Genomic DNA, 16,936 nt, shown 5'->3' with positions numbered 1-16,936 from the left:
ATGACCAAAAAGTCTAATGGTGCACACACACGGGACGATCATCAACGATAACAATATCGTTGAACAATCTCCCGGGTGTGCTGGATGATGGATATCGATCATCCAGCACACCAACAACGATCGCGGGTCCCTATAGTAACCTGGTCGTTAATGACCAGGTTGGCCTGTATGCACGGGCGATGGACGATATCGTTATCGTCCATACATGCCCACACATCGCAGGTCGTTGGTGGGTTGGAGGCACTGAAAAATGCACGATATGAACGATATCGTTATCATTTATATGGTGCATTTTAATCGTATCATGTGAATGCACCTTAACCAGAATAAGCCTGCAACATACACTTTATTGTGTACTTCAAGTGTTTTAATATAAATAATAATAAATAATATAAATAACAAGACATCTGGGCATAAAACTTGCACAATGTGATTTTTAGCAACTGTGCATGTGCGAGAACCTCAGAAAGCCAGTACGGCAAATGTGTTACCCTGCGTGTACACACAATGATGCTGTTGCGATAGGATCAGATGGTATTGAAAATGGAGTGGCAGAGTGAACACAAAAAGAGTGTCTCATGGGCATGTTATGGGAGTGTTGTGGGGTCATCAGTGAGAGCTGCTGTGCTCTCAGATTCAGAGCTGCAGCTACAGTGGTCATGTTTAGACGGAGAAACTGTGTCTAACTAACTAGTCAGAGTCGGAACGCAGCCGCACAGTGGCGTATCTATACATTTTGCTCTCCACTTGCCAAAAAAAGGTTTTGGCGCCCTCCCCCCCCATGGCATTTTGGTAATACTAATGCAGGGTCGTTTCTAGGCAATTTGGCTCCCAGTGCGAACAGTTAAAACAGTGCCTCCACCCCCCATAGACAGTTTACATTATAATTTTTCCTCCCTATAGTAATAATGCATATTACACATTATGCTACATACTACATACTGTAATGCCCATTACACATTATGCCACATACAGTTATGCCCCTAACACCATTTTATGCCCCATAGTAAGGCTTCAATTTAATTTTCAATTACCTGCTCGTTGCCAGGGATTTCATGCTTGTTGTCAGGGATTTCATGCTTGTTGCCAGGGGTTTCATGCTTGTTGGCAAGGGTTTCATGCTCGTTGTCAGGGGTTTTATGCTATGGGTTTACATGCTCATTGCCAGGGGTCTCATGCTCGTTATCAGGGATTTCATGCTCATTGTCAGGGGTTATATGGGAGAAGATGCAGCTTTCTGCATCTTCTTTCGGCGGCGCCAGCGTTCCCGGTACTTCCGGGTAACACTGTGCACTCTGTGTTCCCTGACAGACACTAGAGGTCAAGTAGCACCTCTAGCGTCTGTCTCCTCCTTGGCGGCGGCCATTTTTGGAGGGCATTGTCAGCAGATCCATGCGGACGGCTAGTCCGCATGGAATTTGCAGCCCAGGGTCCCTTACCTGTCCGAGGAAGCGGCGTCTCGGCAATTGAGCAGCCCGGGGGTCACAAGGCACCCTGCCCCCCAGCCCACTACTGGGCCAGGGGGGTTCCAGGTACTCGGAAACCCCCCTGCGTGAGCGCCTGACTCTAGTGGGTCAGAGCCAGACAGACTCACAGAGTATTAGCCGACTCTGCAGCTGGTGAGCCTCCATTTATTGTGATACAGAATCAGCGGTTACTGGCGGATGGCTCTCTGTACCAGTGGACCCTGGGATAGGAGATCAGCCTGGTTTCTCGGGTCCCAGCTCAGTCCCAGCAGTGGCGGGTGTACCATCGCTTGCTGCAGTGCAGGCTGAGGGGTATCAGATGGGAGCCTTCCTGACTCCTATTGCAGGTGTTAGCAGGGCTCCCAGGACAGAGAAGATCAACGCTGTAGCAGCAACGGGTGCACCACTGCAGAGCTGCAGTGGAAGATCAGCGGCACACTCCTTTTCCTCTCTGAACCACACAAGTGCTGCTGCACATGCTATAGATGGAGGAGCCCCTTCAGAGCTTGGCACCCGGAAGCAGGCGCCTCCATTGTCTCTGGGAGTAACGCCCCTACATGAAATAATGGAAATAGTATTTACTAAAGCTAAACTACTACAGTCACCCTGCCATGGTCAAAGCTGACTTGTATAGTATTAGGAGTGGGGCAAGCATGGGACAGGAGAGCTCCTTTTTATTTTTATACAGTGGAATGGAAAAAGAAAGTAAAAAAAAAGGAAAAGTAACAATAATACAAATAATGTCACTTCCTATAAAGAGAACTAACACCGTTCTGCTTCATTATAAAAATGTTACTTTTTGTACACATAACCCAAGTGCTGGCAAAAGTCCATGAACTGTTTGTCATCTTCATATGGGTACCTAGTCTTGGGCATTGGTTATCATTGTGTGTATTTACTGTACAAACCATCCAGGCTGGGCCATAGCTAGATCTCCATAGTAGAAGCAGCAGACGTGGCACTGATAACACAGCAGATAGCTGTTCTCTCACTGTAACAAATGCTTCATTATAATGCTAGGCTGGGGAACATGTGGAATGAGAGTGTATCAGATCATAGATCTGACTATACTATGCCCAAGTCACAGGAGGGTTGGGAGTAGGGAAGACTTCCACCAGAAAGTACATTTATTACATTCATTTATGTATAACTTAATGAAAATAAAATTTAAATAAAATCTAAATTGGTAGTGTGCAGTATATACAGGGCCGTAGCTAGGGTAGTGCGGCCGGTGCCATCACACAGGGCACCACAGGTCAGGGGGCACTGTTTGGGTCTGTCAAATTTCTGTTTATTATCATTCTTGCTTGTAGTTCCTCTTATTTCATCCCCAGCATCTCCTGGCCTCTCCTATCTCTTCCCTGGCCCTTCCCCATGAAGCCATGGCCCTTTCTTGGGTGCATTATGTCCCTTTGAAAAATTAGGGGGACGCCAATGCTCTTTCTGGCACAGGGCACCAAAAAGTCTAGTTACGGCTCTGAGTATATATACTGTAATACATTGGTGCTGTGCCTGCATGTACAAGGAACCATGAAAGATATACCTACAGTATTACAGTAGACAAGATAGGAAATACCCTATTCATGGCAGAGAATGACAAACATAACCCTATTTCACATCTCACTATACACTGTGCCAGTGGCGGAACTAGAGAGTGGTGGGCCCCGGTGCAAGAATATGCTTTGCCCCCACCCCCCCATTCCTGGAGCCCTGCTGCCTAGCCTTTTTTTCACCACCTCACCACCCCTCAGTCAATAATCCAGTCTCTGCCCTGCTGCCCACTCTTTTTATCCCTCACTTCACTCCCTCCTCTGGTTTATTAAATCCAGTCTCTGCCCTGCTGCCCAGCCTTTTTTTTCACAACCTCACTCCCCACCTGGTTTATTAAATCCAGTCTCTGCCCTGCTGCCTAGCCTTTTTTTTTAGCAGAGCGGCGTGACGTCATGACGTCATGTGCGCCGCGTCAAACAAACTTTATTAACCATAGGGGCAGGTGGCGGGTGTCTGTCATGTTGGTGGACGTGGAGCTCCATGCTCCTCTATCCATTTACTTAATGGGGACCAGGTAGGCGAGCGGCGGCGCTGTTGGATGCAAGCACCTATGGGCCCCTGCACCACAGCGGGCTCCGGTGCAAGGCACCGGCTGCACCGCCGCTAGTTCTGCCACTGCACTGTGCATAATAATAATACTTATTATTTCTGTGCTTAGTTCCTTTATTCCTCTCCATGCAGTATATTTACTAAGCGGCAGGGATGAGATCACAGTGATATTGTAAAAGAGCCCTATGATACTCCTTTACTTTCCTATTCCATAATGCAAATTCAAGCCTCATTTTCCTCTATACTACAACTGACTGAAATTCTGTATTTACTGACCAGTCTTAAATTATAAGTGTGTCTCATGCAATGAGGTGTAGAATTGCAGATGCTTTACCCTGACTATGTCAGTATGTTCTCTCCCAACAGTGAATATCTTAACAGCTGTGGCCCTCTCAAAGCTGGCATCCAGAACTAAGAAATCCTCATACTACTACCTCTTGGCTCTCACCACTTCTGACATCCTCACCCAGATATTTATCATCTTCGTAGGCTTTATTTTACAGACTGCCATCCTTCATCGCAAGGTGCCCAATGCCTTTATCCACATGGTAAGTGTCCTTGAGTTCTCCTCCAATCATGCCTCCATATGGATCACTGTCATCCTCACAATGGACCGCTATGTAGCCCTGTGTCTTCCCCTGCAGTATCGCTCACTATCCTATCCAGAGCGCACACGTAGGATTATTCTCTGTGTCTTTCTGGCATCATTTGTGACCGGAATCCCCTTCTATTGGTGGAGTGATGTTTGGAGGGACCCTCGAGCACCAGGATTGCTAGACCGTGTCCTCAAGTGGGTCCATTGCTTTATCATTTACTTCATTCCTTGCACCATATTCCTCCTCACAAACTCTGTAATCATTGTCAGGCTTAGAAGGAAGTCAGAGTCAAAGAGGTACAAGCTTCAAATCGGCAAGACCACAGCCATCCTCATGGGCATCACAACTGTCTTTGCCGTCCTTTGGGCTCCCAGGACTATTGTCATAATCATTCACATGTACGTGTCCTCCGTCCACAAGAACTGGAAGGTTCATCTGGCTATGGATATTGGAAATATGTTAGCCCTCTTGAACACAGCTGTCAACTTCTTCCTCTACTGTTTTGTGAGTCAAAGATTTCGGGACATGGTGAGAGAGGTCCTTGGAATGCAAAGATCTTGCAACATGGCAGAGGGGAAAAAATCCCATAGTGACAATTTTTCCGACTCTTTGAAGCCCATGGAGATCCCACAAGCAACAGCTATTTAAACCAAGTGATAGAGCATACATCTTAAATGGAAAATAATGTTATCTATTTTCTACCATGCATATGTATTGCATTGTCCTGTAATGATTGCATGAAATAGCTAAGTTTAAATTAATTTTAAAAAGTGTGTAATGTCCCCGTACAGATCTTGCCTGCAGTTAGTTTTCTTTTTTGATAGAAGGATCAGTAAAATATTACAAATATAATACAGACTAATTAGTATATTATCTATAAGGGTAGCAGGGTCTGGAAGGGGTAAAGAGAGATGGTGTCAGCTTTAAAAGGTTGGGATAAGGGAGAAAACATAGAGATGACTGAGATAGGCTTGGTGGGATTAAATATGCAGTAGGCAATTAATCAAGATCTGCATTTCAAATAAAAAGTGGGTAATATCTGGGGCAAAATACTTGCAGCAAACATATGAAAATAAAAATAAACTTTATTTGTTTTTGTGCAATAGTTTTCTTTCTTCCTTTTTTTCTCCAGCACACATCTTTCCACACCCATAGAGCAAAACAAAAAGAGAATGCAAAAATATGTCTTGTAATGTGTAAATGGAGGAATAGGGAAGTGGTTGATAATTGACATACTAGTTACAATTGCCCATGGACAATTAGAAACAGGAAACCCAGGCCACAATCTCATATAGAGCCATTATCTCCTCTCCAACAACAGAAAGTAAACATCCCACCACCTACTCTACTGTATGCTTTTACAGAGCTGACAATGCTGTAACCCAGGTCATTCTTTCATACATTGATGACAATGATTTGGGGAGCGGCGTTCAGTACTGCATTGTCTTCCATTTTGAACCAGAATCTCCATGTGATGGTCTATTAATTATAACCTCAGTCATAGCAGAGAGATGATCTTAGTGATAAATTTACTAACAATCATGTTTGACTTCTAAACTAAGATGATGGACATCACTTTTGTTTTGGAGGTTCTAAATGCAGTCTTTGCTTACCATTATTTTTGAGTGTCTATTATTTTTCGATGACATTAACCGACATTTTCTTTCTGTCTAAAAGTCTGTCAGATTGATATTTTACGAAAGGCTCTGCAGTCAAATGTACAGGTGAAACCTATAGAAGCCGACAGAAAACGGTAAACACTCCCTATCTGTTTCTTATTGGTAGAAGGCATCACATGCAACTGTATCACCACAATTTTCCTATAAAAACGCTCCAAACCGTCCAAACACGAGCACTGTAGTGGCTTTAGGTGGAAGGAGTTGGCACTTGTGAATAAAGGAGAGTTCTAGTTTGGATTGTTTTTTACGAGTTTGGTGGTTGTTTTTGTGACTGCTTTAAGGTGTAAGTAGTCTTGTGTATTTCTGTGTTGTGTATTGTCTTTTTAAAGTGTATTGTATGTTTTTGTCTGGTGCCTTATTTTAATTTTGTCTCTTTCGCTGTTTGTGTGTTGCTGTGGTGTGTTTGTAATGAGTGTTATTAAATCTAGGTTCGTTTTTAGTTGTCTGTGATTTTTATTGTCATCTTATTTAAAAAGGCAAATTCGCATACAAACCCGCCACTCATTTGCTAGTCTATTTTTTCTTCATTGTGTTGCGATTGTTCAGCAGTTTCTATCGGCTTTATTAACACAATGATTTCTATTGCTGTCTACGGAAAGTATTCAATGTTTGCTCCAGTGGTCTAATGTCTTCTCTAGTTGGATTTATCATGCGAATACCCTGCGGGTTTGCATTTAGTAAAACAAAATTTCATAGGTAAACACCAAATCGACCAAAATCAAAGCTTAGTAAATTTACCCCTTAGTACTTGGGGCCTGAATCAGCAAGCAACGCAAGTGAATAACGCACGGTGCGAGCCGATGTTTGTGATCTGCGCATGCATCGCATTGCGCGTGCGCAAACAGGTCTCTGAGTACAGTAAGGGCTCTCTCAGAGTACGAAAGGAGCCCGCAGAGACCTTCTGTGTTGATTGACAGGAAGTGCCGCTTGTGGGTGGTGACGGGGGTGGTCGGCCGAACGCAGTCGTGCATATGTGTTCGCACGCCGTTACAGGGGCGTGCATAACTTAATCTCAGCAGTGCTGCACGCAGCCGGGCGCCACTCTGTGTGCAGGAATCTCTCAAATCCTGCAGCAAGGTCAGGTCTGCCCTTAGCTTACACGCAGCTTTGATGACAGTCGATGTTCCCAATGTTTACACTGTCAATCACGGCATAGGTGGCCGGCTTTATGTTTTGCTGGATGTCTGCTTCTTGTGCTGCGGTCTCCATGCATTTGCATTGATTAGTATAATCTCACAGCGGCAGGGTGCGTGCGTCTGCTAGCGTGCGTTCCTTGCTGAATCAGGACCTTAGTTCCTGTCTAATCAGAGATGCTAAAAGACTAAATAGTGGAGGTTCCAGATGGAAGTGTAAGACATGTGCCATGTCCAGAGGAAACATAAAACATTTTAATTTCTAAATCTGGAATATCTTATAGCTGACTTTTTTTTCACTGTCACTGTCACAGTGACTTGTTTATGCCCCAATTTTGGAATATAGCCAAAGTATATAAGATCAGACAATATAGAATCATATGATTTATGTACTTTATAGTAAATGCACTGGGGCAGGTGCAGGATTTCCACTTTAAAAGTTTTTTAAATGAAAACTGTCACATTACACTTTCATACAGTCCTCATAGCACTGGCTGGACTCTGACAATAATGATATCTGTGCAGTTTGGACTGGCGCTGCAGGGATCTACCCTCTCCTGGTCTGTAGGCCTGATTCAGCAAGGAACGAAGTTGCTTATATGCACGCAATCGGTTGATCATTGTGTTCTGCGTATGCATATGCATCACAGTGCACGTGCGCGAACTAGCCACTGCGATCAGGACTGCAAATGCAGAGGATACGCAGACCCATGGCAGAGTGATTGATAGGAAGTGCCATTTGTGGGTGATGACGGGTGGGTGGCCGGGCGAACGCAGTGCGTTTAAACGCCGTTGCATGGGCGTGCATAAATTAGCCACTGTGATACCAGATGCCGCCTGAGGCCTCATAGCATACGCTGAAGTAAGCAATTCCTGAGTAAGGTCTGGGCTTCATTAACCACTTAACTGACAATTTTTTTTTCCAAAAACCGCTCCAAAATTTTCGGGTTTTTTATGACTGAATTAGGTCAAGAACGTTCTTTTAAAACATATCCCACAAGATTTTATATAAAAATATATCTTTTTAAACACCTTATACCATAAAAATAGCAATTTTTATGACATACTGTAATGATGGCCATTGACAGCTGTGGACAACACTGGACCCTCCCACACCCCTGCCGAACCACCTTGTACCCCGTCGCGGACAACGCTGGACCCCTGCACCCTTCCATGGACGCCGCTGAACCCCCACACTCTGCCATGGACGCAGCTGATCCCCCGCAACTCAAGCTGGACACCGGACCCCAACCTACGCCGCCGTGCCCCGAGGTACTCTAAATGCTGAAAACATTCCATATCCGACATGCTCCTCGTTCCGAGCATTTAGGATATGGGAAATTCTCTACCTGTATTTATATGTATATAAATATATATATAAAAAATATATATATACACACACATATATATGCAAATGTTTGCGAATGCAAACATTTACATGTCACTGTTGATATTAGCGACTGCGTTGCGAGTGTATAAGTAGAATAGCGACCCATGCTGAATCCGGCCCTGTGTCCCCTATCTGTTGTGGTAGTTATTGGCGAGGAGGGTGCACTCCAGCTCCTGCTGCGCATGTCCATCTCAGAACATGGTTTAGTGGATTATATAGAGATTCAATGTTACTCATGCACCTCTTATTTAACACAGGTAGTTATATAAAGTTTTAAACCTGGCTTATTCAATTTGGGTATGCTGGGACTTGTGGTTCTCTGGTTAAGCTAGTGACTAGAACTACATAGAAGTGGGAAAGAAAGAAATGATTTGGGATCGCAGTCATTTATAAAATAAACACATCATTATAGTTATACATATCTTCTTAAACTAAATAAGATTTAAGATACTTTTATCCTTGCCTTTGAAGTAAGCACTGTAATTGTTTTTAAAGCCCAGCATAGCAATAATGCCATCTAGATGATTATGGACCTTGGGTGGTAGAATTATAGCCCCCCACATACCAATTTCAACATGTGATAACTATTCTCTGTCCAGTATGTGCACTAAAGTGCACTTACATTTGAATTTTAATACTGGCATTATACCTGCATTTAACCGAAGTGAAACAGAAGGGAAACAATCTATCTACACTTTCAACAACCTCATCTAGATTTGGACTAAGTTACATCAACAAAGGTGATTCCACATTCTCACTGCTACAAGATAACAGCATAACCAGGACTTTCATCACTGGACTCTGGGCCTGATTCACAGTTGGGAATAGAGTGAGATATCGCTCTCAACTGTGAACCTGAACAAACCATATTGTAATGCAAGGGGTGTAAATACATAATTTTTTTTACATGCGGGGTAAATACTGGCTGATTTTGCATGTAGCCCACAAATACTGCACAGCTTTATTACAGGCTTGCCTACCCTCCTGATTTGGTCGGGAGCCTCCCGAATATCGGGTGCCGCTCCCGACCCCCGGAAAGGCAGGCAAGCCTCCCGGCTGCCGCCTGCCCCCCGACTACAACTAGAAACCCCCGCAGCAGGGGGCCTGATGACGCGTTTTGCGCTAAATCGCTTCATCGTGGCTCCGGCCCCCACCTCACAATGCCTTTACTTACCTCACAATGCTTTTATTTTCGGCAATGTGAAGAGGGGGCGGGTCCAGGGGTGTGACAGCGCGATCGCACCTCCATGCAGAGTCAGTGCCCGGCCACACCCCCCGCTGTGTGCAGACATTCAGCTCCCTCCCGGAAGGAGGGAGTTGAATGTCGGCAACTATGCTTTATTATTACTCTACAATTTAGATGTCAGTTTGGAAACACTGCTCCCAAATCTAAATCTCTCTGCACATTTTAAATTTGCCCCACCTGCAGTGCAACATGATATCACCAAGATGATCAGTTGAGAGAGATATCTCACTCTATTCCCAAATCTGAATGAGGGCCTCTATTTGGTTGCTACAAAAACTTTGTGCCTCACTTGATACTATTTGTGCAGCCTCTGTGCTTACAGATAATCTTAATGAATACTGTTAATGTCAGTTTACCTCTCTTAAGGCCCCCATACATGGTGGGATTGCACCGTGTGAGGGGACAGGGGATCCGTCATCCGACATATTGGGCAGTCCGCACACACATTGCTATCGGGTGGCTGACCGCCCGATATGCCGGCTCCCCCATCTCACCCGCATAGCATACAATGGGATTGCACATCGCATCCCCTGATCTCTTCGTCCTACAGACAGATCAGGGGATGCGATGTATGACCCCGCGGGAGCGCACACGGCCAGATAGCAGGGCCATACACGGTGCGATCTAGCAGGCAGATCGCACCATTCAGTCGGATTGCCTGCTTTATCGCCCCGTGTATGGGGGCCTTAATAATGTCTTTATACCTTAGCTCTTTTTCCTAGTCCTACATCATCTAGCTACTACCACTGTCTACTCTAATATTCAAATTCTGCTCCCATCAAATCTCCACTTTTACTATCCTCAAAAAAATTTTGTTGTGCTGACACTTTTTTTTTGTCCATGCTGTACTATTACTTACGTATCTGGAAATCTGCACATTCTCTTACATTCTTTTTTCATTCATACTTTCAAAGTGTACTTCCCCTATTTACCTAATCCTGACCATGACCATGTTGTCTTCAACTCCTCCCTTCACTCAGTTTCTACCTAACTCTTATGTAGTTTGCATTGCAAGCAGAATAGATTAGCATACTATCGCAGTTGAACTGCGTGCATACGCAATATTGCGTACCGTAGTGAATCAGGCCCACTGTTACAAGTCACCAGTATGCCTTGTTACTTAACTGTGCTCCAGGTGTCTCTCCTTCTCTGGTTCGCCAGCCACACACCTGGAATTCTGCTCCTGTACAATGCACACCGTACTGGGACATCACCTTCAGTTGCAAGGAGATTTGAACGCGGACTGTGCCACGTGATACTGGATGATGTTTCCTCCTCACGCTGTTCCACGTGGGGAATGGTGGCGGGCCTCCATCCATGGGATGCAGGACCCGTCAATCCCAGCGCAGTGTGGCAAGTCTATAGCCGACCGCAAACCAGGATTGCGAGTCAATCACGGCTATCTGCGTCATCACCCCGCCCCTTTGTGCTGGCTTATAACAGCCAGTGCGAGGCGTAGGAAGTCAGCCCGGCGGCCGAGAGAGAGCAGTGAAGAGATCTCAAAGTAAGAAGACTGCTGTGAATGCCCTGGGGTGTGTGAAAGTTTATAATAATGTATAGTGTTTATTTAAAACATACTGTGTGATTTATCAGAAAAAGCCATTTTCCTTTACACAAATATCATGAGATTGAGCCAGCATTATATTGAACGAGCAGTTACAAGACAACAGCAGCTGAATGATCCCAGAATAGGATACCAAGTCTGGACACTGTGAAAAAAAGACAAACTGAAGATGCATTGACACATCTTATGTACTTGTTAAACCAATCATTTCCTCATCTCCCCAGCCAGCTGGAAGGAAAATTAATAAAGTACAGGAGTAGTGTTTTGCATACCGTGATCCAGGGGTAGGAAGCCTCATCACCCTAACATTTTGTGTGGGCAAACGTCCGGGATGCCTGTCTGTACTGACGGATGTCCACTTGAAAATTTGGAACTGCAGAAGCAAAACCCGGGTGAGTATTGAAAAACAAATGCGCATTTGCACTTTTCAATGCTCTCTTCTGCGCTTCCTAATTATTATTGTGGGGTTCAGTATGGATAGGCTAACCGCTCTTTTAAAGTATAAGTTGCCCTGTCTTGAAGTGAGTGAAAGGAGTGTGATTGTATGTGTGCTAACTGTGAGATGTATATGAAGGAACCAGATCAACCAAAGACTGCACCTCTCATCTGCAATTAGAGGCTTGTTCTGTTTTTTGAGAGGTGTGACCCCTGGGTTGAGACATTCACTGATCTCCTTGCTCTCATAGTAGCTGTAAAAAGTGACACCTAGCGCCTAAACACGGCAAAAGTGTTTAGGAGTGCAGAGAAAGGTGCCCATTGATGCGGGATAGGGTCCTTCATGTTTCCTTGTTGGTACCCCTAGGGGCGCCTGGGGCTGAAGGGTTGTACATGTTATTCATCTGTGTAGCATGCCAGAAGGATTAGAACAGTGGGTCATAATCTGTGAGAGTGTTATAGTGACATTGGAAATACTGTATTGACTTTTTAAGGACAGGAATAACAGGTCTCCAGAGTCTGATATATGAACCACATATAACTAAAGTTTGAGGGGTGTACTTGTGTAGTGGTATTACAGAAAACCAGATCATTTATAAGTCCTGATCTAATAGATGTAATAAATAAGAGGATCCCTGTGGTATATATTTGTCTCATAGGGTGTTAACATATTTGGCTACCAGGATAGATAAGGACAGGGCTGGACTAATAAATTAGCTAGCCAGTAATTTGTGCAGGGATAGTTCAGTAGTAGCCTGTCCAGTTATTAGGGAGTTGCCAGCTGATAGGTATTTGAAGCTGATAAGACAGGTATTGTTGTATGGTTACCCAGTAAGTAGCGACTGTTCTTTTGAATAAAATAAAGATTCCTCAGGGGATTCAGGAAAGACTAGGAGCTTAAAAAACCCACAATGGGGATCAGGGCAGTAAAGGCATGGTAAAAGAATTACCATGTGCTCCTGTGGATCTAGTCGAATCCAGGGAGGGGAAAAGTGCACTTAAAGATATTCAAAAGATACTACAGAAAGCAGGGATGCCCAGTGTGGGTTCCTTAGATCCCGTAACATGGGAAACCTTTGCAAAAGAAAATAAGGCTTGGATAGAGTGTAAGAAAGTAGGCAAGCAAGTACAGGCTAGGTTAAAGGTAGCCAAAGAAATACATAAAGAACAGGCGGTAACACAAGACACTGAGTTTATTGAAGATTGTGGTCCAAATACTGTGAGGCCTGTCCCAGTGATCCCTTTTGTAAATCAACAGGCATCACCAACAGCCCCTGATTTAAGCCCAAAGTACCCAAGTTTGGTTCCATTTACCACACCAGTAAGGGATGGCAGAAAATGCCCAGGATGTGGTAAATGTGTACCTAATGCTAACACTATTTGTCCATTTTGTGGGAATCAAGTGCCCTGGCCAGGGGAACCCTGTGATCAACAAGGCTTAACCAGATCATCTCATTATCCATCACCTCCACACTTATCACCAGTTACACCACCAGCTCCTCCACTGCCTTATGCAGGAGGAAATTTCAGCCCCATTCCCATACAAGGGTGGGCAGGTACCTTGATGCCTTGGATGTTTAATAAAAACAGACACAGGACACGGGTGTGCAAGAAGCAAGCCACAGGCAATAATGATGAACCTTGCAGCTGTGAACCACTGTGGGGGTGAACAGATGTATTTTCAGAAAGGGACAGGTCCACCCCCATACCAAAACACATCTGTAGAGGCTTATCCTGTAATTACAAATTAGGTGTTTGAACCAGATCCCCAGAATGCAGCAGTTATGATAAGAGTGAGAACCCAAAATCAGTATAGACCCTGGACAGCAGCAGAGATGAATGATATTGTAAATGACGCCCCAGACACCAGAAAGAATCCAATGGCCCTCCACAGATATGTGGAGAGATTAGTAGCTATTTGGGGAGCTACTTGGGCAGATTTGGAGGAAATATGTAGGATGACAGTGGGAGCAGGCAGCCTGACAGAAATACTAGCTCTGCCAGTAGGTGAAGCAGGAGTAGTGGGAGTCCCAGGTGCAGATAACAGAAAAACTCCTGAGTCAGGGACACTCTTTGTTACTAGGTTAAGGAGTTGGTGTGAGCAGCAACAGCAGTGTATGCCTGCTGTGCCTGAAGGCAGGCAGAGAATGGGACAGTCAGTAAAGGATTATTATGATCAAGCACACCAGTCACACTTAGGGGATTCCAAGATAATAATCCTACCCATAAGTGGTTGCTTAGAACTGCTTTTTTGGGAGGCTTACTTGAAAATTTGAGGGTGGAACTATAGCAAAAGAGACCAGAAGCAGGTACTATGACACTTCCAGCTGTACTGGATGTATTAAGAGCTATAGAAGATCAGGAAGAATAAAAGAAAAGGAAAATAAGAGAGAGAGGTCAGGAACCAAGAGTGACAGTTTATTTGATGCAGAATGGTCCCTATAATGAACCAAAGCCTAGACAGACCAGAGATAATAGGAAAGTATCACCTGAAGAAGCAAAAAGGAGAGGGTTATGTTTCTTCTGTCATAAAGCAGGTCTCATGAAAAGGGATTGTCAGAAATATAAGGAATGGACAGAGAAAAGGGAGCAATTTGGAGTAAGGGTTCAAACAGTGCACAGCCCATAGGAAATAGGCTATCCAGTGTCAGGTCCCCCACAATCCATTATTAATACCTCAGGTCCCAAGGGAATAATACAATTGACACTACCTGGGGGGGGACAAATTGACTGTAAAATAGACACTGGCGCAAGCTGTACCATTTTAATGGCAGATGTTCCCAAGAAATATGTAACAAATCAGACAATTCCTGGAACAGGACTAACAGGACATGCTGTATCCTTACATGTTAGTTAGCCCATAAAAGTTGCAGTGGAGTCAGCAGAAATTAAAGTGCCTGTAGAATTCCTGACCTCCACATCCTGTCCAGTTAATTTGTTAGGAGCAGATATCCTTAATGAATTACAAGCTACCATTGAGTACAGGGATGGCAATGTAATACTGAAAGGAAGTACAGGGCAGGATCTTCAATGTCAGCTAGCAGCAGCAATATATTTGCTGCAACACCAGACACAGATAGAAGTGATGATCCCTGACTGGCTGTCAGGAGTCCCTGAAAAATTATGGTCTAAGGGTAAAACAGATGTGGGATTACTGGATGTACAACCGGTTACACTCACCTTAAAACCAGGTGTAGTGCCAGTAAAGATTAAACAATACCCACTGACCAGAGATCAGGAAAAGGCCATACAGCAGCAGATTGCTGCATATCAGAAAATAGGGGTTATAAGAGAATGCAGGTCCCCAATGAGCACCACTTTATTTCCAGTGAAAAAGAAGGTGGGGCAGATGGTAAACAGGAATACCAGATGGTGCATGATCTAAGAGAGGTAAACAAACGGTTGGTGGTGGACGTACCTATAGTGCCTAATCCACACACCTTGCTAAACCAAATACCAGCAACAGCAACTAATTTCACAGTAATAGACTTAGCTAATGCATTTTTTTCTGTACCTCTTACATCAGAGTGTCAGCTCTACTTAGCTTTTACAAGTATGGGTAAACAGTATTGGTGGGCTAGATTACCCCAAGGAGGGGCAACCTCTCCATCTGCATTTACAGAGGCTATGTCCATCATACTGCAAGGGTGGAGACCACAGTTTGAGACCACCCAGTTGTTACAGTACGTGGATGATTTGCTCCTATGTGCAGATACAGAGGGACAGTGTCAAAGTGAAACTAAATCATTACTTATTTTTCTGTGTGAACAAAATTGCAGAGTGTCAAAAGAAAAATTGCAAACATTTCAAGCACAGGTTACCTTTTTAGGACATTGTATTTCTCAAGGTACAAGACATTTGACACAAGATAGGATATCAGCTATACAAAAAGTGCCAGAGCCCACTACCACCAGCCAACTCAGAGCATTTCTAGGACTAACAGGGTATTGATTGCCAATGCATCCCTCATAATGCAGCCCCTCTATGATGCATTGATACAAAAGACAAAACAGTAACATTAACATCAGAACAGAAGAAAGCTTTTATGCAGATAAAAACTGGAGTTACCCAAGCACCAGCACTAGGATTACCCAGATATGACAGGCCTTTTATGTTATTCTGTCATGAAACACAAGGACATGCTCAAGGGGTATTAGTGCAGGAACATGGTGGTAAATAAAGGCCCCTGGCATAATATTCATTGCAGCTTGATAGTGTAATCAAAGGAGCACCCTGCTGTATAAGAGCAGTAGCAGCTGCAGCTATGCTTAAAGACAAGGCAGCAGATTTAGTGCTGGACCACTCATTGATAATACAGGTTCCCCACTCAGTAACAGAAATACTTAACCAGGCCAGAACTAAGCATCTGTCTGCAGCCAGGTTAACTAAGTATGAGGAAGCCCTACTAAGCCCTACCAATGTGACCATTAAGAGGTGCACAGTGTTCAATCCTGCTATTGCTTCCAACGCAGGATTCAAAAGAGGGGAATAGTGAGGGAGGCATACATACACCTGTTGATAACATATCAGGTAATGGTAATAAGGAACACAACAGTGAGGATGATGAGGGGGATAAAGTACTGCAAATACAGTCACATAAAAATACAAATCAAAATTTTTCTGACCATGATTGTCTTGAACTTATGAAAATGGAAATGAAGGAACTAGAAAATGTGACAGATGTTTCCTTATCTAATCCAGACTGGGAATTGTTTGTAGATGGCTCTAGATATTATCATGAAGGGTCCCCAAGAACAGGGTATGCAGTCACCACCTTAGATGAGGTGTTGATTCAGCAACCACTCCCACCTTCCTGCTCAGCACAGGAAGCAGAGTTGAGGGCACTCACTGAGGCATGCATAATGGCTGAAAATCAGACAGCAAACATTTACACTGACTCCAGGTACGCCTGGGGTGTGGCCCATGATTTTGGGCCTATTTGGAAGAGTAGGGATTTTATGGGCTCGGCTGGTAAAACCATTAAGCATGCTGAGCTCATTAGATCATTGTTTGCAGCCTTACAGCTTCCAAGTAGAGTAGCCATTTTAAAGGTGCAAGCACACACCAAGAAGAAAACAGCTGACGCCAAGGGGAATGCCAAAGCAGATGCTGCGGCTAAGCAAGCTGCCCTGTTACCTATCCCAGCCCTCTATGGTATAGAAACAGACACAAAGAAAGACCCCTTGGGCATACAGGCTTTACACCAGTTTCAAAAACAAGCCACAGAAGGCAAAAAGAGAGGCTGGGAAAAAGAGGGAGCCTCCTGTGTTAATATGCATTGGGCTAAAGTCACCAGGTGGTTCCTCCCCAGGGCCTTATATCGCCTG

At 44.2% G+C, this 16,936-nt stretch overlaps 1 protein-coding gene across 2 annotated transcripts in view; it reads left to right on the top strand.

The window, feature by feature from the left end:
- Positions 1–5,199, top strand: part of LOC148540876 (G protein-coupled receptor 142-like) — a 103,470-nt gene extending 98,271 nt beyond the window's left edge. For both annotated transcript variants that reach the window (XM_088472963.1, XM_088472957.1), the window contains exon 3: positions 3,933–5,199. In XM_088472963.1, the coding sequence (XP_088329089.1) occupies positions 3,933–4,810 (878 nt within the window). In that variant the 3' untranslated portion in view covers positions 4,811–5,199. The remainder of the gene's footprint in view (positions 1–3,932) is intronic.
- Positions 5,200–16,936: the final 11,737 nt, after the last annotated feature.

Source organism: Taudactylus pleione, unplaced genomic scaffold, assembly GCF_031769625.1.
Source record: "Taudactylus pleione unplaced genomic scaffold, aTauple2 ptg000016l, whole genome shotgun sequence".
NCBI lineage: Eukaryota > Metazoa > Chordata > Amphibia > Anura > Myobatrachidae > Taudactylus > Taudactylus pleione.
This window is presented reverse-complemented; position numbering and strand designations above follow the sequence as displayed.